General features: G+C 40.6%; 2 protein-coding genes across 4 annotated transcripts in view; one reads left to right on the forward strand and one right to left on the reverse strand.

Annotated features, from left to right (window-relative positions):
• Nucleotides 1-4,114, forward strand: part of SAG18 (senescence associated gene 18) — a 38,466-nt gene extending 34,352 nt beyond the window's left edge. Inside the window, exon 7 of one of the 2 annotated variants that reach the window (XM_087388475.1) lies at nucleotides 3,542-4,114. In XM_087388475.1, coding sequence (XP_087244601.1) covers nucleotides 3,542-3,698 — 157 coding nt within the window. In that variant the 3' untranslated portion in view covers nucleotides 3,699-4,114. Of the gene's footprint in view, nucleotides 1-2,513; nucleotides 3,512-3,541 lie in introns of those variants that run through there. The other variant, XM_087388476.1, reaches the window with a different exon arrangement.
• A 17,224-nt stretch (nucleotides 4,115-21,338) lies between these two features.
• On the reverse strand, nucleotides 21,339-24,720 carry LOC147892037 (SET domain-containing protein). 2 transcript variants are annotated; one of them, XM_087388351.1, is made up of 4 exons: nucleotides 23,713-24,720; nucleotides 23,488-23,609; nucleotides 23,240-23,354; nucleotides 21,339-23,026 (listed from the first exon to the last, which is right to left on the reverse strand). In XM_087388351.1, exons 1-4 carry the CDS (start codon nucleotides 24,713-24,715, stop codon nucleotides 22,119-22,121), a joined length of 2,148 nt encoding a protein of 715 aa, XP_087244477.1. In that variant the 5' UTR covers nucleotides 24,716-24,720; the 3' UTR covers nucleotides 21,339-22,118. The 2 variants fall into 2 exon arrangements, with proteins under 2 accessions (XP_087244477.1, XP_087244476.1); XM_087388350.1 differs by having other exon boundaries at nucleotides 21,339-23,137.
• Nucleotides 24,721-26,088: the final 1,368 nt, after the last annotated feature.

Genomic DNA, 26,088 nt, shown 5'->3' on the forward strand with positions numbered 1-26,088 from the left:
TTTCTCCTTTTGGTTTTGCGCTCTTTTCGGAAGTTCCCATGATTTTCCTCTTTTGCCCATGTGTCTCTTGCTTTTCATTCTTCACTCATCTCCCATAGCCAAGCAACATAATAATTTTGTAAGCTCTTATTTTTTCAAAGAGCTTAGTCATCCTTATAGCAGTGCGATTGTCCCTTCCAGTTTCTTGTTTTGGTATTCTCTGTTTTCAGAAGTGCCCATGGTTTTCCTCTTATACATTAGTACGTACGTACTTACGTATACATAGATACACAGATACATACATTAGAAATACTAATCAATTTGGGTTAATTTTAATTAAAAGGACTCTGTGAGTCTTCATGGAAACAAGCTTGTTTGGGACTCGGGAGCTCCATGGATGTCACATTTTTGGTAGCAAGTGCCTTTATTCATGAAATGCCACTTACGAAGCAAATTGATGCAAGTGTAGTAGTGTTTTTCTTTTTGGCGAGTGTTAGAAAATTAGGCAAAGTCAACGTTTCTGCTAATATTAACCTTACATGTACTAGGGAGGGTATAATCTATCTATACCCTTTGCTTTCTGAGCGACAACCAATGAAAATGCATTTAATTGCCTTGTCCTCAAGCTTAGGTCATAAGCGAGAATGCATTTTCCCAAGTAGGCATCCTTCACAAACATATTAAGACAACACATGCGTCTTTGGGAGATCATCTTGCGAATGCAATCTGACCATGGCTGCCATAATTCAGGTGCCCAAAAACTCATGCCACAAATGAGTACCTGCACCCATAGAATCCTCTACTACAAGCGCTGCAGTTCTGTCTCTTTGTCGAAGGCTGATATCAAGGCTATATAGACCCCGTGTCAATGTTCCATTAATGACAATGGTTGAAATGGGTATGGATTCTTTTTTATCCTTGGAATATACAAAAAATACTGTAAGAGAGAGTATCACTTGATACAGTAAGCTCAACTTGGCCAATGCCCTTCACGTCATAAGAGCGTTATTGGCACTCCCCTGCGGTTCATCACGTAGAGATAACTTTTTGCATGAAGTAATGTGCTTAGAAGCACCACCGTCAAAAGGCCATGTTGGTGAATGCATCAGATATTGCCATGCATGAATCATGAATAGAAGGATTGTGCTGGCGTGTAACCACAAAAGCCCAACCACGGTGTGCAACATCACCTGATTCATCCGTCTCATGAGAAGATGAAGCATTAGTAACTGCAAGGCTTGATTGCTTCTTCTCTGATTCTATGTGCTTTCGGCATTCAAAGAGAACTGGTTTCCTGCAATGGTTGCATCTCCTCTTTTTCTTTTCTGCATCTGAAGTACTACCACAATTATGCTTAGGTTTCCCACAAGGATTTGCTGTTTCTGCATTACCATGATGGGTAGCAAAAGCCTGATCACCTAAAATAGAGGCATTCCGATTAGCACATGTGCTCTTCTTGCAATAATAAATTGACGAGCTGATCAAAGTTCTTAATGGCTGGGGTTGCCCATGGCCATCAACCTCAATGCGGTTGCAAACCTTTGATACACTTAAATGTGATGGAGCAATCTGACTACCTTGCGCATCAATGTTGGCCAATGGCTTTTTGAAGTCCTTGACCTTAGTTAGATAAGCATCCATACTTCCTTTTAATCCATCTTCAAACCATCTAATTGCTTCAGCAGATATGCATCTATAGGAGTGCTGACAAGGACTCCTATCAACAAGATGGGGCGTCTAAAAATCTGTTGGCTTTGGTGTTCTAAACTTGTTGGCTAATGGGTTCTGATTGTGTTAGTGAGAGCTACACTTTGATATGTCATTCCCTCTAGTCTCAACCTTAGGTTATATCTCACCCCAAGTTGGATTGCGTCAACCCTCGACCTAAACCAATAATGGCTCAGCCTAGTTGCAACTCTCGTTGTTTCCAACCCTTGAGCTAGACTGTATGTAAGCCCTAGATCTAACTAGATCTTGGATTTAACCCTACATCTTTCATCACGGTGCTAGAAAGTGCAAGGCTGACCCACCAAAGACTGTGACTGCAAGGTCTCTTAGGAAGCAGGTGTATGGGGATTCCACTATCAAACAAAGCTTTTTAAGTTAGATTTTGAAGCCCACAATTGCCTGCTTGTCTTTCAAATACTTTGCTTGATCACAAGATCAAACAGCACGTAGTGTTACCCTGAGGCTAATGCAGAAGTTTTCATGCTTTATTGAAGTTTGATAATGAAACCAGGAAAAGAAAGTCAAATTCTCAATGTCTCAGAGCTACCCACAATGCCAGCCTTGATTACACATTGTCTTAGAGCTGCCGATGGGGCAAGGTTTTCACTTACTACAAACTCATAACATCCACAACACGTGTGGGTGGATTTGAAATAGGAATTTGGAAAAGGCAGGGTTGAGAGACTAATAGGATAAAGTGACTGACATTTGGTTGATGTTCTGTATGGGTGACAATGAAAGAGTTGTAAGTCATGTTGCTGTTTCATAAGACTCGTGATGACACGAATGCTTTTTATCATCTGTAGGGATTCTTGATGGCCATGGAGATTTCTACCATGCTTGAAGAGTGGAATAGCAAGTGCTATTCTGCTATGCGAGATGTTGACTCTATAATAGCATCTGTTCACCTGTTGTTTTTGAAGACTTATTAAGGGAGATACCTTGCTTCAGGTATTGGCTGCAGGGTGGTGTTGTCCAGCTGCCTACATGACTTAAATGTATACTTTTGGACATCGTGACATGCTTACAGACTACACTAAGTCTTAGAAAGGTTTTTTGCAAGAGAGTGTTAGCTCTTGTGCGTCTATCATGCAAAGGACAGTACATTACAGAGTTAAACCAGCCAGCTGTATGTTGAATATCCATTTTCATATGTATGTAGTTTTCTAGTCTCCACATTTATAGATTTGTGGTTTATCTCATAAGGATGCACTACAAGTGTGCTGTGGTAGTTTCTTGGATGGTACAAATGGTCAACACTATCCAAATGTAACTTTTGGAAATATGTATTACAGAATGTGAACCTAGTGTGCTACAAAGAGACATGGAGAATATTAAATGATTTCATGCGAATTTCTCTCTGTTTTTGGGAGCCTATGCTCAACAGGAGGAATTAAAAGGGTAGGACTGGCATTATGCTTTATAACACATAATGCATATCATGGAAGCAGTAAATTGAAAAGCTGTTCTACATTTCAGTGATGAGTTGTAACAATATATGCAAGCTTGGTATGTGGTTCATCCCTTGCTCCTAGATATTTTGCTGTCCCCGTACATCTCTGTAATTTCATCCTGGGTAAGATATTTGCTTTTGTAAGGCAGCCAAGTGTCTTCATTCTACTGGTTGGGAAGATTAAAGTTGGGATGGCATCAAAATAAATCCAATTAGTTGTCTGTAGGAGCTGCGTTGGATTCTAGAGGATTTAAATGAACATATCAGTGCCCAATGCACTGGTGGGAAGCATTCAATTCAATCACCATTAATGATTGCTGGTTTCTGAGCGATAAAGCTAGCAGGAGCTCTAAGTCAGCACTATCTGCTTGTATTGTGCAGGCAAAGCTTGTGGGAAAAGTGGAGAATTCAAGTAAAAGCAAGCTATTTCTTTCAGGAAGATAAAACAGTGCTGTTTCAATCCAGAGCTTATGGGGAAAAGAATCAAGCTCTACAGGATGAGACTGAAAGGCTTGTTCAAACTCGAGAATTAGCTTAAGATCTTCATGAAAAGATGTTGGGTGTAAAGGAGCAGTGTCTCCACATTCTTTGTAATCCCAGGAAAACTTTTCATGTTTGCGATGATAGCCGAGTTTCAGTGCTTCTAATTCTATGCACAATTGGTGTCTATATGAAGTCCATCATGCAAAGATGGCATCTCAATATTTTCTGTTTAGTTTTATACAAGATGTGATGGTTTATACAAATGTAATTGCATGTCCAGCCCAAGGATCTCATGTCATGTAGAGCAACGCCAATGGATGCTCAAGTATGTGTGGGTGTGTGGATATGTATGTGTGAGAGCATATGTTTATATACTATGGTCTATACCCACCGTTGGGTGCGATGACGTCAGTGGGAATGTCATAGTAGCTAGTCCTGGTTTGCAACCTTGTGAACGACTGTCATGAGATTAAAACTGCACACTGTGACGTGTTTTTAAAAGATGAGTGTGGGCATGTTGCTGGATTCATCTAGATATATACATGGGTATACACACCAGGTCTATAAATTGTGAAATCGTATGATCAAGTTTTTGCTTTAGTGATGTTAATGATACAAGGTGCTGTTCGAGTGTTGAAATAGTGCTGGACTTTGAAGTTATCTCATTAGGCTGATGTATGTATCTTATATGATAAAGGCATTTAAGAGCACACTTATTGTCACTCAATTGTTTTTTGTTATGAGTTATTTTGCAACTGTGGATGCCTACCACTCGAGTTATTTATTTACACATAAAGCTCTCCTTTTGGCTATAAGAACCTATGAGGGTCTCATTTTCGTCTTGAACTGTGTGATAATGTCTGTGAGCATGCTCTAAATTTTTGCTCTGGTTGCATGTCTTGAGCTAGCATTTGGGGTTCAATCTGCTGGTTCAGCTTCACTCATTTTATACATATATGCCCACCATTATCTCAACTTATCCAAAAACAGGACATCATTCTTTTAGATCTGGAATATATTTACACAATGTTGAGTATGTGAGCTCTTACAGTTCTTTATGTGGTTCTAATTCATGCGGTGTGGGTTTTTGCATTAACTTCTGAGACTCATTTCTAGCGGATCCTGTTGTCCTTTATAACTAATGTACAAAATGTTTTTTGCGGGTCATTATGGTCATGGAGAATCGGCTCTGCTTTTTGGCCATATGTTCTTACATGTTGTGGTACATGTGTCAGTAGTGCGCATTCAAGAAAGGATGTTACCGATTTTGGCAGCATGTCTCTTGGGATAATGGTGTGGCAAGGCTTGTTTTTGGGTCTATGCTGACAGTCTAGTAGTGGTATTGGTTATACATCCTTGTGTATATCACTATATGCCTCTGTCTAGCTGGCAGGCTGGAGTCAACAAAATATGAGTCTGCACGGAATACAAGCCAGTGTCCTTAGCTGTAAACAAAGTACAAACTAGGGCCTATGTTGCCAGATTTGATTTCTTTATTTTGTCAGAACTTTGGAGGATTATGTGTGTTATGTTATGGGAAGTAAATTGACACTACTTATGTAACAACGCTGCACACATCCTTCCAAGAACATGGTAAGCTACATATTGTAAAAGATGTCAAAAACCATAGAAGTTATTCATGAATCTACCCCTACTTTCGGGGATATAAGTGGGAGTGTCGTTCATCAAGTCCAGAAAGGAAAGGATGTATAGAGGGATAGATTATAGAGAGGGAGAGACTGCGAGAGAGGGGGAGGGGGCATAAACTTGAAGATGGAGTTGAAGCTGGGATGGAGAAAGCAGAGAAAAGTAGAGGCTGTGAGAGAGGGAGCCTAAGCTTGAGTAGGTCGTGAAGGGAATGAAAAGGGGGGAGAAAGAGGAGCTTAAACTTGAGGAGGGGAGAGTGATGAGAGATGGCATATCAGCGCTTGAGCAGGGGGCCCTCCTACATTCTACCAGAATTGTCCATTACTCACTCGCCAACTCTCCCACTCACTAAGCAGGCCGTCAACTCCATCAAAATCCGATCACAGATTTGCTGGGGGCATTGTTAGGATGAATTGTATGAATTTGTGAGGTATATCAACTAATTTCGTCTTATGGGGTGCGAAAGTTGTCAGGGTTGCTCAGGTGTAAGCAAGTCCTGCATGAAACGAAATGCTTGGAAGAGCAATAATCCCTTGGAGCATTGCTTACGTGGAATTGTACTAGACATCAAATTTGCTTTGCTTAGTTTTAAGCATCTACTGGAAAGGACATACACACCATAACACGGTAATTGGAGTATGCTTTTCAAAATTTTCATGAGACAATTTTTTAGTTTTTGCAATTAGATTGCTTCACAATGGGTGTGGCAAATCACATAAAAAGAAATGCATGTTGTGATCGTGATCTATGATAGCTCAAATGTGATGCTTATTTGCCAACACGGAGCTAACACTTTTTAGAACATCTTGCACGGCGTCTTAAATGTGCAACCCTCTACATGCAAGTGCATGATAATCATTGTTGTGGGCTCGTAAATGTCTTGTCAAGACATTTTCAGAATAACTAGTAAAATCTATAACAAATAAATGACAATGTTTTGACTAAGCCTCTTCGAGTCCTCCATGTGGGTGGATGAACAAGCGTTTCGATTTTGAAGAGTCCCTTTGCCCCTTTTCCTATATGTCATGATTGCATGTGAAGAAGCATTAGGAACAAGTTACACTCTTGTCAATCTTGAGAACTTATTGTGTAGGGATACCACAATTCTCTTTCCACCTAGCCATCTCTACAACCAAACTTCTCCCTTATATTTTTTCAGTTTGTTTAGTTTTAGTTGTAAAGCCCCAAATCCCTTCATACATCTAGATGCCACATGTTACATTCTTAAGGCCCATCTTTAATGCACCTTTTCTACCCCTTCTTGGGATACTCTTTAATTCACTTGCCTCTAGGCACATTTCACAATTCTATGTACCAATGCATTTGGGCTTTGATCTATCTAGTCAATGCCATCACCCTTACCGTTGACCTTGGCATTATAATCTTTTTGACCATATACATAAAGCGCAACACAAAATACTATATAAATGTGGGTCCTCTAAAAGGATAATGTCGATTGACCCTATGAGGTCATGCTATGTTGACTAGAGCAATTAGAAAATCTATAAGCATCAGTGTCCTCGATTATAAAATCTAAAAATGTTATCCTCATTCCGTATACGAATTCTCAAGTCGCTTCTGATAGAGCTAAATCATGCCATGCAACCAACACAATGGGTTATCTTGTGATTGCAAATTTGCATTGTTCCTTGGGTTGGGATTCTTGTGGATTTGTGCCTTGCATTATCTTGTATCTCATGAAACAAAACAATACCCTTGTATAGTGAGTTACTTGGGTGCAAAAATTATTTTAAATGAAAAACATGAAACAATGGGTGCACCTTACAACCTTATCGTAATTCCAACCTATGGGATACCTCGCCTATTCTTTTTAGAATCAACCATGACCCACAATATCAGGATGATAATTTAGCACTCTCTTGCAGTCAAAGACTTAGAGTGTGAAGGAACCTTTAGGAAAACTCTCTCCTTAAACTCTTTGGAAGATCTACTTTCAGCACTAGACACTTTCTGAGGCATTCCAATCGAGTCGGATAGCTGGCCTATAACCATAGTTCAACTTGAATGGACTCATTCCCATAGAGGAATGTTTTCTTTGTAGGTGAACTCTTAACACTGGTATGCCGCCTCAATGATACATATGCTCTAAGCATGTCCTCTTAAGTCTAGTTGATGGGCTCCACCTTCTCTACACGATCCGCCAGCCACTCATTCCCAATTCAATACCCTTGGTGCATCAAACATTAGTAAAAAATGATTGGTAAATTTAGTATCCTTGTCTAACACTATGGATCTAGGTAATCCATGTCAACAAAATACGTTATTAATAAACAAGTCCGCTTTACTTGTGGGTCACTAACAAACTCCCTAGTTGGAATGATGTAAGCCATCTTGGTAAGATGATCAACTAGCACAAGGATAGAACACGTCCATTATACTTGGTAAGAGGATCTTGGTAAGATGAAATACATTATTAATAAATAAGTCCGCTATACTTGTGGGGCACTAATGAACTCCCTAGTTGGAATGATGTGAGCCATCTTGATAAGACGATTAACCACCACAAGGATAGAACATATCCACCTTGTGTTGTAGGCAGATCAACTACAAAGTCCATGGAATGCTCTCCCATCTACTTGATAGTGTCTCCAACAGCCAAGTGACTTTAATTGCTCTGGCTTACTTGACATGAGAAACATCGTCACATATTCATGAACATTGTTTTTAATTTTTGGCCAAAAGAAAACTTGTTTCACAAGATCATATGTCTTCTCGAGGCCTGGATGTTCTGAACATTGGCTATCATGGCATTGCCGCATGACCCTTTGTTTGAGATCATTCTGATTAGGTATAAAAACGTTGTCATCTATGTTATATGCTACATAATTTTGGCCTTTTCTAGATGCCAGGTCATCTGTTACCTCGAGTTTAATCACAATAGCCTTAGGCCAAGGCTCTGGACAAAGTCGTCCACTTTTTAAGTCTCGCCCATAGTGGTCCTTAAAGCACTCTGTAATACTGTGAAACTCATACTATGCATAATGTGTGACGACGCATCAACACCCTATTTTCCTTCCCTCTTTAAGATTGAATCTTCATATTGAACTTCTAGATGAGCTCTGCCCACTTAGCTTGACGGCCACTCAAGTCAATCTATTTACAAAATCTTCAACGTATTGTGACCCACTATTCATCCACTATTTTGTAAATTCATCCACTATTCTAGACTATGGAAAGCTAGTAGGCATATGAGTGTGAAGTTATGTATAATTCTAAGGCCAAAAGCCTTGTACATAGGGTTTAATCCTAAGGCAGCCAGCTCGATAGTTTACATGCCTTGAACTTTATTGTTGATATGTGCCTACCTCATTGTGATGACTATTTTGGATTGGTATATCCTACTATGTATAATTCTGATGCTACCAATGTGATAGCCACAATGGCTTGCCTTGTCTTGGGTGTCCCATGTGTCTTGCATACACTGCTCCATCTCGTGGTACAATTTGGACCTCACCTTAAGTGGTCATGTGCCATCCAAGATGTGGGTGCTGCCATTGCTTTTAACTTCGGGGCCCTATGAAAGGGTAGTCAAGGCATTGTCCTATACCCCTTCCTTGGATAAATGAGACATTTCTCGAGATAGATGATGATAAGAATTACTATGCAAAGATAAGAGTTGCTAAAGGGAGATTGCTAGAGAAGCTTCTCGATCATCACTCCACACCTTGCAAATTGTTTCGATGCCACATGGCAATTCGTGCTACGTCCAATGGACCTTAGAATATGATGCAATCTGGAGTTGAAGGTTCCATGAGAGCTTCAAGCGGGAGAGTGTTCGAATCATCAAGCTTGTGGAGAAATACATACAAACCATGATGGTTACATGAAAATCACTTTAGGCAACTGAAGACACACTAGTGTTTGAGGAACACTACACAAAACCTTCAACGGGACCATATTGAGGACACTAGTGTCTGAGGAAGCACTATAGAGACAATACAAAACCTTCAACAGGACCAATCTGGTTATCATGAATAGTCGTTCTTGGTAGTTGATGCTATTTATTAGCACTTCCTTCTTAGAGGAGGAGAATTGGATTCTCCTTTGTGAATTTCCACTCGTAGGAACCATAGGAATAAAGGGAGCCGAAGACTACAAGATTATCGAGAGGAGATAAAATAAAGGAAGAACCTTGACTTCATAAAATGCTTATTTTCATGAATGTAGAATTACTAGTAAATGGTGCAACAAACATAATAAATATCTAAGTCATGTCCTTCCATTTGATTGGATATGTTACATGACCCAATTTGGATTTGTTAATCAAAAGATATAAATTGTCAAAGTTTCATTTAGGGAATTTTGTACTAAAAAAGGGCCTCATAAGGAGTGGATTAAAAAAATGGATTAAGGACTAACAAGGCCTAATAAGGGTCCCATCACCCCCATGTGAGTCCAAAAAAGTACATCTCCCTAGGCTTTGGTGGTCCCCAACTATGCCTAACAAGTCCACCTCCCTCTCCCACTTGGAGGTGCCCCCACCTGCCCCTCTTTACTCACCCAAGTGGTCCTCATTCCCAAAAAGTATCTCGCGCACACCTTTCCCCCCCAATTTTATTTTATTTTTGGAAAAGTGCCCAAACTGCTGTGAAACCTTTGCAAACCTTCCCCCAAACCATTCCTATGCACCCAAATCACTTTCCAACCCCTCACGGCCACCTTTCCTCCCCAAAATTTGATTTTCTCCAAAAGTGCTAAAAAATGGCTTGAAATCCTTCCAAACATATCCCTAGACAATTCCCATGTATCCAAATCACTTCCCAATGACTAAATCCTTCTTCTTTTCCTATTTGATGCTTGTTGCCATCTTCTTCCCCTAGTTGAGCTCTTATTACTGATGCCATTTCTTATGCTTGATGGGAAAGCCTATTTGAGGATAAAACATTTTTGTATTCATGTCACTAGCTTCTTGCTCCCTTAATTGGTGTAGGTTGGAGGACCGACTAGCTCCTGAGGGTCTTCTAGATCGTGTTGGAGAAAGTGTTGTCATTGCTGGAGCTTTTGGAGGATGGCAAGCAGCAACATCTTTTAGGAATTGCTAATTTTTCTAGTCTTTTGGTTTTTGTTTTGTGAGGGTAGTGATCAAGTTACTCTCCTACCTCAGTGTTTATCTATAGTGTCAACATAGAGTGGTTTCTTGAGAGATTTGGGAGCGAGCTGTATTTCCCCTCCCTATGTTGTATTTTGGTTGTCTATGGAGGTTTGGGATTGAACCCGCTCTCCCCCTCTATTGTAAGATCAGTTTTTTTTTAATGGATTAAGTTACTTTTCAATGTTAATCCTTTTTCTTCTCACCATATTGTCAATATCTTGCCTATAAGAAGTGAAAAAAGTACCTTACACATTGAAGTTAGTATTGTATGTCTATGGGTGTGTGTATGGGTGCATTGTATGGGTATGTGTATGCGTGCGCGTGTGTGTGTGTGTGTGAATTCATTTAGAAAATTATTGTACTATTGTAATGTAGTGTCTTTACTACCAATTTGAACAAGATTGAGAAATCAGCAACAAAGTTTGCATTGTATGTGCATGGGTGTGTATATGGGTGCATTGTATGGGTATGTGTGTGGGTGTGTGTGTGCATTAACTGATAAGATCTTGATAAAAAGCTCATTTTTGGGATTTTAATTAAGAGAAAATACAAAACTCTGTGTGTGTGTGTGTGTGTGTTCTATAGTACATGGGTGGGGTTAACAAATGAATATATCGTTGTTAGTAGCAATTATCATAATAATCAATATGCCATTGTCAAGAAAGGAACTGCCAAAGCAAGGTAGTAGTCATGAAAAGGAAATAAAAAGCAAGTTTTAACCAAGTCCTACTATTGGTGTGAAAGAAAAATTCCATTTGTGGCAACTTGAGCATGGGTAAAATCTTACTTATCCCCTAAGCAAAACAAGATGGAATAGAATCAGGTTTTGTGTTTTGGATGTTTTTTAACACATTGATGGACTTTTGAGGTTGACAAACTATAGATTTAGCTAGCATGAAAGTTCGATTCTATCTTAGTGTGTGATTTTCTATGAAGAATGTGCAAGATATTCCTAATACTATCCTCTCCAAATTTATAACAATAGGGTATCTAATTTGTATTGATATCAAGTAAATAAAGATGAGGTATCCAACAAAATCCTCTCTAAGTTTACAACAATAGGGTATCTAATTTCAATTGATATTAAGTCAATAAAGATGAGGTAGAAAGTTGCCAACCAATGTCATAACATAACTAACTCTAACCTAGGTAGACCGAACTCATGCAAAAATTTTAAAGGAAAATTCAATATCAAAGAGGGTATGGATATAAAGGTGTTGATTATCACTATTAGAATCATACCTTATATGTGAGCCCACAAATGAGAGAACACTACCTTAGATGTGAGCACACAAATGAGAGATTATTGCCTTAGATGTGAACTCCCAAACGTCATTATTAAATATCATTGACTTAGAGTGAGCTCCTCAAATGTCACAGAGAGCCTCTTTTTTTAATGTAGGCCTTTATTAAAAAAAAGGTTGGTTATAACATGCAGTTAGAATGCCTTGGACATAAAAATGTTGTAAAAAAATAATGAAAAAGGTCTCCAAGAGCCCTTACTTGAGCCAGTGCGCCAGTTTAGCCAAGATAGCGATGCTGTCTTGTAATTTTTGGCATGTAATTCCTACAACAAATGCTATCTCAAATGCCAATTCCTTCCACCGTGCTACCCACGGGTACTATGCTAATCCTTTGCACAACGAAATTGAAGTAAATGCAAGAAAGTGAGCAATGAGCGCTTACTTGACCTCCAACAACATGGGCATCAACCTTGTAAAATGATCTCAAATCCACTTTCATGCATCAACCACTTCTTTGTTCTCTAGGGAAGATAAAACGGCTGTCCTTATATTCAATTATGGAAAAAACTCAGCAATTTTGTGCAAGGAACCCACTTGGTGTATAGAGGAGAAGAGGTAACTGTACAAAGAGTTCTAAAGGGTGTGTTATATATCCACCCTTACATCCAAGACTTTCAAAGAACCTTAGAGAGGATTAAGGCTTTCTCCCAAAATGGCTTCTAAAAGTTGAATTCCACAAAATGACACTAGAGGGATGCCATGGATCAAGAAATGGATGCCTTGGATAAGAACAACACTTGTACACTTCTTAACCTCCCAAAAGGAAAGAAAGCTATTGGTTGCAAATGGGTTTATAAAGTGAAGTGCAAATCAAATGGAAGTGTGGAGAGATATAAGGCAAGGTTAGTGGCAAAAGGATATGCCCAAACATGTGGGGTTGGACTATGCTCGGTGGCAAAGATGACCATTATATGGATAGTGATTGCTTTGGAAAGCATGCATGGGTGGAAGCTATAACAAATGGATGTAAAAAATGCTTTCTTGAATGGTACACTTCATGAGGAAATTTATATGCATAAGCCCAAAGGGTACATACATCTCAAATATCATATGCATGTGTGCAAGTTAAGGAAATCCTTGTATGGACTGAAGCAAGCTCTAAGAGCTTGGTGTGAGAGAATGAGTAAAGCCTTGCTGAATATGCACTTCAAGCAATCTAAAGCTGATAGCTTACTATATGTGAAGCAAGAGGGAGCAAAAATGGTGATTGTGATCATATACATGGATGATTTGATCATCACAAGGAGTCTTGATGCAAAAATTATAGCAATTAAGAAGAGATCGTCATGTGAATTCGACATGAAGGATCTTGGACAGCTAAGTTACTTTCTTGGGATTCGGGTTATTAATTCATCACCCACATGGTATTTGGATGCTACAAAGGCAATATGCTTTGGACATGATGGAAGATATGGTATGACAGCATGTAAACTGATTGAAACACCACTTGAGCAAAATGCTAAGATGGTTGATGATGGGTGCTACGTGCAAGATGTGACTATGTGGAAGATGGTTGGAAGTGTCATATATCTTACCATCATTAGACCGGACTTGAGCTATGCTTTGGGTGTGGTGAATCAATTTATGCAAAAGCCTTGCAAAGATTCTCCTTGATGCAGTGAGAAGAATACTTAGATATGTGAAAGCCATAACAAATGTTGGCTTTTTTAATGCCAAGGAAGGAGGAATATGCTTGCATGGTTATACCAATACAAAAACATGACATTATGGCATCCTCTTCTACTCGATGTGATTTTCTCAGGAATTTAAATGCTAGCATATTGATGCTTTGAGAGAAAGCTGCAAACAAGGATGATAAAAGTGAGAATCATGTGCCTCATGCGAGCCTAGATGTGCAATATCTCATACATGTACAAAGATATCCCCCACAACAATACCAAAGATTCGAATATCCAAGGTGAATATTTCCTCTTCTTTTTCTCCCAATGAGGTGCTCATCTATAGAGAAAAACTTGAGGCAATTGATTGGATGTCAATTGGCATCACATCACCTATGCATCACCATTTATCATCTAACTTCAAGTTGGAAAACAACTAGTCAAAAGTATGTAAATATTGCTTAGTTGTTGCATTGAAAACTCTTGGACTTGTAGTCCCTCGACAAATGTCATCTTTTGCCACACTTGTAGCACCTGCTCCTATTCTTCTTGGCCTTGTGCTGAGATGTAAGGGCCTCACCACCACCTGGAGAGGCCTGCAACTTGCCCTTGGACAATAATATAGACTCCTCCTCAAGCAACATGGAGCAGAGGCAATCAAAATCCAACTAGTTTGATGTGACCTCAGTAAAGATAAGTTTTGTCTTTTTTGAGATGCTTTGGGTTTATGTGATGTACAAGCTCATGCTGAGCTTAAGGGGGAGATTATAAATGCATAGTTATGTGTATGTGTGTGAATATGGACAATAAAGATGACTGGTATCGCCATTGTCTAAAAAATGATAATTTTAATATCAATCATGCATAGCTAACGTACATGGATGCTTCTATCTAAACGACTTGTCTTTACTTTCAATTGTCATCCAAAGAACAATGCTATCATCTCCAATCATCTCCTCACCAAATGTTCATTAAATCTAAAGAAATAATGGGGATAACAATTTGAGATCATGAATAATTGATCCCAAAATGATCAATGTCAAGGCATCATGAAAATCATTAGTATTGCTAAAAATCATTAATTCAAGAACACACACACACCACCCCTATTTTCTTCGTTACATCTCTCTCTCTCTCTAGCCTGATGTTTAAAATCAATGGCTAATACCTACACAGTAAGAAAACCTCTAGTTTGTTCTATGTCAACATAGATACTAATGAGATAAGTGCTTTGCCATGAATTTGATAGAATAAATAAATTTCACCTCTGCAAAGAAGGCGGACAAAATTTTAACGAGGAGAAATTTTCAAAAAAAGTTTCTGTATTTCATAACGGGGAGAGAAGATTACATGAGAATAGGGAGGCAAGCAAGACAAGTCCTGTGGCTACTGCTAAGAGGGGGTTGAGCATAGGAGGAGGAAAAAATTCAAACGTGGAGATTTTTTCAAAAAAAGTCATATAAGAACAGGGAGGCTAGCAAGACAAGGGATGAGGCTACTCATGGGTGGGGATTAATCATTTCCTTGACATCTTCAACTTCCTATATCAAAACCTCTCCGTCAATCATTCCCTGGTAGCCAAGATCCATGTCCACACCATGTAAGCTTCGAACAAGGTGTGCTCCTCGTAGGAATGCCCAATCCACCTCGTTGTTAAAGATCTCACCATACTACAAGAATAGTGCCTCTAAAAGCCTTGCACATTTCTCTTTTGTGGTGTCTATGTGGCGAGGAGAGAGGTGGAGGGAGATGGTGAGCAAGCAAAGAAGAATAAGAGGTTAAGAGGAGGAAGAGGTTCGCAGTGATAGCTCGAGAGGAGGAAAAAGTTTGTGGGGGTAGCTTGAGAAGAGGAAGGGGCTTAAGGGGATAGCTTGGGAGGAGGAAGAGATTGAGAGGAGTAAATTTTTTTTAGGGATAGGTTGGGGTTTGGAAGAGATTGAGAGGAGGAAGAGATTATTGAGAAGTCTACACTACAACAATAGCCATTTTTGCATTTGCAAATGGCTTGGGTGAATGGGGACACTAATGGAGGAATTTTGGGAGGTGTTTGGGCATGTGGGAAGTCTTCTTCAAATTTTGTTTTTTTGGAGAGAAAAGTTAAGTGAATCTACACGTCCACCAAGGAGGGGGGAGGGTGCGAGTAGGGGGACCCCCCAAAAGCAAATGGGTGAGTAAATGCCGCAAGTGGTGATGGGGGCAAGAGGGGAGACTAGTGAGAGAGAGTGGGGACCAAGGATAGTATCTCCACTAGTGAGAGGCCAATATGGAATCCTTAATTCTTTTAATGCCCAAGCCTTCCCATTGGCTAGTTTGCTAATCTTGAGTTTAGAGAAATCTTAAGGGCCTAATACAAGAGGCCCCTTTTGAGTCCAAAACTCTCCTAATGTGGCAATTTTTGGTTGTTAGCATTGATTTATAAAAAAAGAAAGAATGCCATGGTCGCCTAGCTTTTTGTCTCAAATCCAAACGAGCCATTAATTTTATCATTCTCCTTTGAAAAGAAGAATTAATGAGGGTATGTTTGAAAATTGTGATTTTCGACTCAGGTGCAATGACCACTTGTGGCGCTATCTCATGGCAACACTTGGCCTTGCAACTTCCCTTTGAGGACAAATGTTGTATCGATGAACTTGCTTGGAGGTACTAGACATGAGATGCCTTTTGCAACACTGCATATGGTTTCTCTTTCTTGTTCTTCCTAGGTCAAATGCTTTATTATGTTTATATTGCAAGGCACGACTCATGTTTTAATCCTCTCCTACTCTCTCCTCTTCTTAATCTACTTGCTACCCTTTTGTGAAACGCATAGTAATAGCTTCTAAGTCCAACTCCTCGTGAACCCTCAACCTGTTGTCAATAATGGAATATGCCTAGAGGATGAGAGCCTTTGTAAGCCTTTCTCACAACCGTTCACACGTATAACTACATGTATATCTCAATGAAATGCATTTGAAGGTCCCTATGGTACATATATAACTCTTTGGCTCATGACTAAAAGCCTTGGCACGATGAGAAATAATTGAATTATTATTAAATATGGTCTTACAAGCTCACTTTTCATTCCTTTTCTTATGTGCCCTTGCAATTATGCATCTTGTGTTGCCTACGACATTGAACTCATAGTGCACTAAGATTTGTGAGTTTCCTTTTGTGAACCGTAGAGTTATATTGTCACTTGTGTAGGGTTGAGGTAGTAGCTTTCCCACAAGTTGGAAAGGCCTAGGAAGTTTTCCATACTATTGCAAAGGCAAGACAAAAGAAGATGATCTCTTTTGCCAATGCAAGCTGTGCACAAGCAGCTATGGGCAATGATATTTTCACTCATGGTGGCTACAAATATGAGCAAATAGTCCTCGTTTATGCTTCCACTCCTTGCAAGCAATGTTTTGGTCTATTGATTAGCTCTAGCATGTAAAAGAGACTATAGTGTGGCTCTTCATGGGATTGAGCACTATGCTTCCTTCATCAAGCCATCATCTCTAAATGTCAACAGTGCACACATATTGGTAGAAGGGGATGGTGCAAGCCAAAGGCTACCATGTGAAGAGTGTGGGAACTTGTCAAAGTTAAGAAATGTGAAGGCTTGACATATAAGACAAAGAAAATCAAAAGAGTGATGCTCATATAGAAATGGTTGAAGAAGCACAAACATGAGACTGTTCAACATCAATGAAAAAGGCATGGGGGTACCCATTGAAATTTATTGTGCAAACCCTCTAGAATCAAAATGTGTCGAGGAATAAAAAAACCCTTGGAGGATTGTCATAAGTGGATGTTGCAAATGAGCAGACAATGAATCTAGTGAACATGCACTCAAGCTCTGAAGACAACTCTCATATCACAAGAATATTCATTGGTTTTTTCATAAACAACAAGTCCTTTGACAACAAGGTGGGTGCACACTAATGAATCAAAAATGGAGTACAGCAAGATGGAGATAAAGTAGGCAAAGGGCATTCAAAATATATGTGTATAGCAGGATAGCTTGTTGATTGACTATAGTATAGAATGGAGGCATATTAGATATGCTGTGGGCCAAAATCAATGAGTTTAGGACTTTTTCAACTTCCATGGTGGACATTGAAATTGAAGGAGCCCTTAATGGCACAATTTGTAGATGAAGCTGTGCTGGCACAATTGAATTTTTTATGTCAAATTTTGGGATTTGGAGAGTCATGGGAATAGTGAATTGTTAAGGTTCCAAGAGATTAAAAAAGGATAGCTAAGAGAACAAGGAAGAACAAGGGACCTATACGTTGATATGTGGATGATTTACACCATGTGAGTGTCCAAAGGCTTGTAGTTAGAAGAACATGAATTTGACCAATGTAGATTTATGTATGACCATGAAGCTGATGCTCCAATCAAAGGAAAGGACACAATCAAGATATATGGAACTATGATAATTGGGACAAAGCATAAAGAATGAAGGATTCAAGGTTTAAATGCTCTAGTCCATGTCTTTTCACGTCCTTTTCATGTGTACTTGCTCTAATCCAACCATGCAAATTCATGTATGAACCATGAAGCACTTGCAACTATCAAGGCATGGACACCATAAAAATACATGGTTGCACAACAATATTTGGGATGCAACTGATGAATGGACTCGAGCTCTTAATGCTTTAGTCCATGTCTTTCCTTGTTTTGCAGCCGAATTGTGATGTAATTTTTCTCTCCCAACTATGTAACAATACAAACCACAAGCCAAAGGGTTCCTTGCTTGCAAACAATTAGGCTTTCATGGTACCTTCATGAATATGCTAGCATATTTTGTGTGATGCAATTATATATTCATCTTTGATATTTTATATCTATGAACATGGTAAAACCTTTAACAAATTCTAAGTACTCTTTTGTGGTAGGATGTTGTTTTTTGTTACACTGAAAATAGTCTCAAATATTTGAGGCAAATCTCTTGCACATATATCGCAAGGTCTTGACAAATAAAATAAAGATACAAATGAAATAACTGCATAATAATCACTAGGTATTGAACTGGACTCCAAACATTAAAAGTGATTACTACTAGATAAGGTATCTAAACACATACATTATTTTTTCGTAACCCCAATTTAGGGTGTATTGCGTAATAGAATGCTATGTTCTTCCCTTGTAGTTTCTTTGTGACAGCAAGAGGATGTTGATTTTTACACTCCTTGTGGCAAAATCGTGGCCTATTATAATGATACAAAAATGCACCGCCCTTAGATAGAAACATTTTGATAGGTTTGCACTTCGAGAACAAGAGGATGTTGATTTTAACGTTCTTTGTGGCAAAATCATTTGCCTTGTAATGACAAAGAAATGCATCACCCTTATAGAGAAACATTTTGATAGGTTCACATTTGGAGAACCATTTGATTTCTAAAGCAAGATGTGTATATTTGCCTATACAAATGAATGCATTTTTGTGTAGGTTATTATCAATACACTATAAATAATGAGGGGAGTTTGTAGGTCAAATCCTATGGAGAGTGCAACAAAACTAAGGCTCAATCAGAATCAAAGCTAATATGACACATGCAGATATAGCCACAAAATATGTAAAATAAGTCCTTATTGTTATGTGTTTAATTATTATAAGCACTCTTCACAAAGATGAATCTTGTAACACAACCAAGCTAGTAAGGTCATTAGGTACACAATGTTATTTATAATGTTGTGCACATACATAGAGATACTTACCAAGCTATGCTTAGTTTTTTTTTAAAAAGAAAAAAGAAGAAGCTATGCTCAATATGAGTTGGACCACAAAAGCGCTCTTTTGTGCCCATTGAGACAAGCTTCTTTTGAGCATGACGGAGAACATAGTTTATTCCCTTGTTGAGAATAGGACAAGTTGTTGAGTTGTCACTCGGCTTATATTAATAGTGGTCAGTTTCTTATGTGCCTTTTACGAGTAAGGTAAGTGTCTTATAGTTGAGCATTGGAAGGTGCATTGGTAGTATTCCATGTTGTAGCTCAAAACTCTCATCCACATGAAAGCTCAAAAGAGGACACAACTAGAAGACAAGACAATATTGTCTGATCTCTCACCTCCCTACTCACTTGCGGCTCCTTGTTTTGGATCCACGCCTACAGCTTACACCCTTCTGCACTTCCCCATCGTGCAACCCTAGAAGCCCCCTCTCAACATGTACCTCTCCATCGTGCCCCTTTCTTCACCTTTCTAGCATGCCATCACCAATTGCTTCACCCCTTCCTCTGCCCTCATCTCCATCACAAGCATTATTGCCCTGCCCTCCCCTCACAACTACTATACTACTCCCATTCCCCCTCGTTCCTTGCTATTGTATTATTGTGCACCCCACCCACTGCTCGTGCCCCACATTGCCCTTCTACATTGCCACATTGCTTGCTGCTAGGTAACCATTTGGCATACACCATTTCAACTTGTTTTTTATCTGGTAGTAGTGGTATCACTAGAATTTCTAGTGCTAAGACTACGTGCTTCATACAGATCAAGAGGACAAAGCATTGAAAAGTAGATTAGAGGAATTGATGAAGTTGGACGATATAAAACATGCCAGTCTCAAGCTACATAATGGCCAAGCCAAAGATAATGAGGCGCTATGTATTGAGTACGGGATTAGTACCTAGAAGTCCAAACACTGAGCAAGTATCAAGCATAGTCTAGACTTCAACTGGGTGGCCAAAGGAGATCATGAGTACGATTGGGGCTACAGATGGATAGACTGCCACTGTTTCACTATAGCCTGGAGGCTCCATCCATTCTGCTCACCCATCACAAGGTGAGCCAGGTCATCAAATAGGATTTATCGTAGCTCCACATGTACAAGACTTGATTAACACCTCCTAAGCTTTGAGTAAAACTTAGCTTCTATAGAGATCACTACTTGCAAATCTCAGGAGAAGGGTTTACCAAACCAATGGATAAAACCCAGACCCTACAACACTGCTTACAAATCTTAAAGGGATTTACCAATCTGTTGGGTGAAACCAAGACCCCACATGCACTCAAACTTTCAATTGGACAATTCTACATATCTTCTCACAAGCTATAGATTGAGACAAGGTGAGTATCTTCTCATAGGCTACGGATTGAGTCAAGGTAGGTGAGATGGATTCCACCTTATGTGATATGCAAGAGACAAAAATAGAGAGTACTTTGCATTCAAATGCCATGTGTACTATGAAATTCGTGAACGACATCATTGTCTTTTCAAGAGTGGCCTAAGAGTGCTTGGTATATCTTAATCAATGACATGCGACCGTTTTCCTTCTCGAGACCTAAAGACGGAGATAAACTAATACGAGTGTAGAGGAGAGTACAATAGGGACTATCGAAGTCCATCGAAGGACAATCACAAACTTTTTCTAAAATGATCCTAGCCAAGGGCAACAAGGGACTAGACGAAGACCTTCCTAGTTTTAAACCCAAGCTTGATTTGCGATGTTATGCTTGGATTCTCTCTCTCTCTCTCTCTCTCTCAAAAACACCACGATGCAAACACAAACCTTGGATAAGGTCACCCATTTTCAATAGCCACACTCCTTAGCCTTCACTGTATCTAGTTTTTTTGAGTCTCATAGACCCTTGGATCTTTCACAAACCTTGGATAAGAGCACCCATTTTCAATAGCCACACTCCTTAGCCTTCACTGTATCTAGTTTTTTTGAGTCTCATAGACCCTTGGATCTTTCAGACATAGATAAACTTTCATTCTTTCTTTCATTTCTTTCTTTTTATGGCCATTTTTTAACAAAGAAGAAAGAACATGGCATTTGTCCCCATCAAGCTCTAATAGCAAAACCTAAAACTCTATATATAAGGGCAAAATCTAAAACTCTACGTAGTGTCCCCGCCCCCCGCCCCCCCCCCCAAAAAAAAAACAAAATCTCATTAGCCTTAGTGGACGTGAAAGGATGAGGGGTGCCAACAATTAAGAGATTAAAGCTTAGGGGGGGGTAAATGCGAGGAGGGGAGTAAATGCAGGCGGTCCAAAAAACTCTATCCTTGATCGTGCTTCTCCTATCAGCTCCCCTTTTCAAGGAGCTACCTCACCCTCTCCTGCTGAGCTTAAGCCACTGCCCTTTATTATTGATGCAAGTCACATCAAGCCTTGAGAGAGAGGATTTAAGATGATACCTCACATTACAGGGAATTGCCAGCGCAAGCATACCTTGGCTTGAGGGTTTGGTTTTAGTAGTTGACATACCTTCAAAATGAGTGAGTTACCCATGCATACTTGCCTGTCTTTTACGCAGTTTTATTTTCCTCTCTTCTTTCTCATTTTGCTACAATAGAGACTTCTTCAATATAAGTTTGCATCTATAACCAGGAGGGACATCGGGGGTTGTCTGGGTCTCACTTCTGTTACAGTCAAAAGGAGAAGAATATACAGGAAAGTCAGAAAAACTATTTAGAAGCCTTCCATTTGGTATGCCAAAACAGTCTAGCCTTCTAAAGGTCTTCAATTATCACGAGCACAGAGCCCCCTTCTGAAAGTTGCCAACTGGTAAGTTCAAAAGAATGGAGGTTGGGGGATGGTAGGCATCTCTAATGTTCTTACAGCTGATGTGGAGCTCGCAGAAGTCATCTTTGACCATTACTTGAAGATGCCATACCATAGATGCTAGATCCAGCTAGGAGTGGCATGGAAATGCATGTTAAACTCAAACTTCAGAACAAGCCCGGGCAAGTAAAGCTTTGGCCGACTCGCTTCAGGGCTCTCCGTACCTGTAACGTTCCACTTTCCGTCAACTTCTTTTTCTTATACCTCCCCTATTACTTCTCAAATGGAAAAGTGTACAGCCAGACGAAATGGTCACGCTGTCAGGACAACGCACAGCAGATTTTGAGCAGCTGCAACCATCGGATCAGTATAACCATAGCAAATCTCCAACAGGTACTTGCTATATTGCAAACAGCAAGAAGAGCACAGTAGGATTTGATTTCGATAATGCTTCCAATTATCATCAATTTCCAGACTTTCAAGCCTTGTGATTAATGTTTCAACAGAAATTATGCTGAGATCCAATGGATTCACAATTGAGGACAGAAAGGGCGAGCTTCCTCCAAGCAAAGGCCACACGAAATCCATCAAATGCCTCAATGATGTAGCAAAGTCAGAAGTATTCTTTGACCTACAAGGCTGATCCAATTCTTTTAAACTATTTTCAGGACACAACTCTCTGCATATGCCTTGCAGCTCAGGGCTCCCGGCTAAAGGGTCACAAGGTCCATTATTTTCATAGGACTCGGTACTGTGTTTTGAAAAGGTTTTTGGAGCATTGAAAAGAAAATGGTTGTCCAGTTCAAAAATCAGTTTGATAAACGCCTCTCCAGTGTGAAGCCAGGACCATGCTGTACTAGCAATTAGTCCATGCTCACCAAACTCAAAGAGGAGCTGAATGGCTCCTGCCAGAATCAGAGTGTATGCAGCTGAAGCCATGTTACAATTTACAGCTGCCCTTGCTTTGATAGTCCCGGATTTGCACTTCTGCGACTCCGAGTCTCCTCCCAGATACCCTTCAAAAAAAGGAATATATTTTCCCTCATCTAGGTGTTCTGATTGTGCTCCAACCACCCTGTAGGAAGAAGACAAAGCCGTGTATATGTCCAAGCAGAGGCGATGCATCAGGAACACCGTAGCCTGCTTTACATTTTGTGTCTGATTTTGCCTCAATGAGAAGCAATTCAGTGCCTCCTGCACCAGTTGCTCCAACGCACGTTCTAGAATTTCACAGCAAGACAAAGGATTGTCATGATGCAAGAATTGTGTGATTCCCTGTTGAACTTCGTCAAGCAGCCATTCTTCCAGTGCAGACATCTCAGTTGAGCCACCTATTAGCGACATGAATGAAGTATAAGCATCCACACTAATCATGCCATCCACTTTAATGATCATTGCAGTAAACTGAATTAACTACAGGGCTGTGATCTTACCGCACAAACCAATTTTTTGAAGCATATCATCCGCATAACTGATAGAAGTCTCATCGCACCTCTTACACTCACAGTTGAAACGATATTTTCTCCAGAGTTCCATCTTCCTTGTGCTCTGTTGAGCATCCAAGCATGCTTTCTTGATGCCCTCCAATATGCAAATTAAAAAAAATGGATGGAACTTGTCGATGGAAAACACTGATATGTAGCCCAAGGGACAACCAAATTGGAAGATTCTCATGTAGTACCTTTCCTTGAAGCAGGTCTGTGTACGAGACGTAGACTGCCTCCAACTCATTAATGCTTCTGATGGACCGTACTGAAATCTCAGGACCATAAAGTTTTCCATTGGGTACCATCATCAGGTCAACTGAAAAGCATCCAACATAAAAAATGTGGCTATGTCAGTGCGCCAGAGAATGCTACTCGAATGCACACAAGAGCGAAAGCATGATATCTGTCAGTAGCTGTACTTTGGCTTGCCTGATTGGTGGCTGAGCTGGCCTTGCTTAGCCATGGAAGGTTGCAACATGGCAATCCCCAAGCTTCCGCCACATCGTTGATGTCTATGTCAGGAATAACGTTGACCTCAAGCTCATTCGCGAGAATCTTGGGATGGCACTGTGGATTACGAAAAGTAAAACTATAAAAGGCATTTGGACGGCAACTGTGATCGATCCAAGAAAAAAGGGGACCGTATACCGCGGTACCAAGGTCCATGAGACGAAAACGTGACCCATTCTCCCCAGTAAAACAGTCAGACGCTTCCATTCTGTGGGCTTGGACTTGCACACCATTGGTAAAGACTTGACAAATGACTTCTTCTGCCAGCAACGTCTCGTCTTCACATGTCATCGGGTCTCTGGCAATGTTGGATGCCGACTTTCTGGCATAAACCATGAGCAAAGCTGCTTCTCGCAGTTCCTTAGCCAGTTCCAGCTCAACCTCAGATCTCTCTTCCCTGAAATCCCTAGAGTCCGATCCGAAGCTTCTCTCCCGAGCCGTACCAAGGTCCCGGGACGGCTCGCCGACAGGGCTGTGCAGCAATACAGAGCGGTTGCTGAGCAAACCGCCAAGCCGGCAAGTGGGATCATTTGCGCGAGAAGCCAAGAAGCGGGAGGTGTGATGGGAGGATTGGTAATGGGCAAGGAGGCGGAGAGCGGTGCGGAGGTCAGAGGAGCCAGAGAGGGAGGGGAAGGAGAAGGGGGAACGAGAAGAAAGGGAGAGGAGGGAGCATTCTGAGGAGAGGGAGTGCAAGGGGAGGTCGAGGAGGAGGCAAGGGGGGGAGCAATAGAGGAGCGAGCCATGGCAAGGGCCGGGGCAAGGGATGCGGGAAGAGGAAGAGGAGCAGGGAGAGAAGCAAGCAGAGCAATGGGAAGAGAGCAACGAGTCGGAGAGGGCGAAGGCGAGCGGGAAAGACGATAGCAGAGGGGTACCTGCTGCCACTCTCTCCTCGTTCTTTCGCAAGCTCACCATCACCATCTCCATCTCAAGGCCTTTCCATAGCACTATTCAACCTTCGCCCTTTTATGCAATCCACATTTGACTACGTTCATACGACTCCCAAATTGGAGCCATTCGCATGACGATCTCGTAGTGCCACACAATTTGGTTAAGAAAACGTACTCATGAAAGGTCCCTCACGATATTCCTCATTGCCTGGGTCTTTGACGTAGTACGAAATGTGGAGGATGAGGCATTATCGATGGAGGACGACCACCAAAAGCCAACACTGGGCCAATGCTAGCTATAGTGGGAGTGGGAGGTACACGCATTGTCGGGACAAACAATCCTGGATGTCCAGGGATGTGTGTGTAAGGTAGCTGCACCCGCCAAGCTTCCCTTTTTGTGCTCATTGGTCCGTTTTTTGTATACAATCCCTCTACCTCTAGATGTGTGTAACTAGCCTCATGCAAACGGACTGCACAATCAAGTAAGGTCCGGAAAGAGGGGTTAATGGAAAATCAGCCAACCAGATTACATGTGCCTGTAACTTTGGCAGGGTCCAGCAAGCATTCGACAGACTTAGCTTGCATGTGTTCCTAATTCCAATAACTCCAGCCTTACTGATTGCAATCGAAAACCTCTCATGTGCCCGATCTATCTCTGCCTCCCCCCTTTCCCTTTCATCTCGTGGCCACCTAGCTCAATCGAGAACCGATTAGCCAATCAACTCCATGCATTCATGTAGACTCTTGGAAGGGAAAGGAGCCAACAGAGCACCACTTCCAAGTGCACTCTTCACAAAAAACATCTTTCTCAACAAATGACCAAACTTGGGTTTACATTTTTTTTAAAAGGTTTCTCTTGAAAATCTATAGATTTTTTAGCTAAAACAAAACTAAATTGCCTAAAATTTTCCAAGATTTCACAAAATTGAGAAAATATTTTTTACAGGTGAAAATGAACATTGTCCAGGTTTATTGTACATAGTTTGCAGGTTTTCTGTGAACACGGGTGAGGAGAGCAAGGAGTCAGAGCGAGCGACGATGAGGGGGCAAGACAATAGGAGAGGACTCCCTGCTCCCACTCTACGTCCCCCCTTGCCTTTTCGCAAGCTCACCATCTAGTGGCCAACTACATATCGATTAGCCACCATCTAGCTGCTCTATAGAAGTCTGCTCTAGACACCTTTTCTCAAGCTCGCCCACCATCTAGAGCAAACAATTATTCAATCCCACACCAATTTCAAAATCCAAACGATCTTGCTAAGAGCATGTATAGACCACGTGGCTACAACTTGTGAGTGTGTATTTGCCAGTCTTGTGTTCAAAGCCTAGGAGCAGCTCAAGGCCTTTATCATGGTCAACCCATTGTTGGCACTTTCAATTTTTGTACAAAGCAAAAAA

Source organism: Dipteris shenzhenensis, chromosome 17 (assembly GCF_047967505.1).
Source record: "Dipteris shenzhenensis isolate YYH24624 ecotype China chromosome 17, Dip_SZ_1.0, whole genome shotgun sequence".
In the NCBI taxonomy this organism is placed as follows: domain Eukaryota; kingdom Viridiplantae; phylum Streptophyta; class Polypodiopsida; order Gleicheniales; family Dipteridaceae; genus Dipteris; species Dipteris shenzhenensis.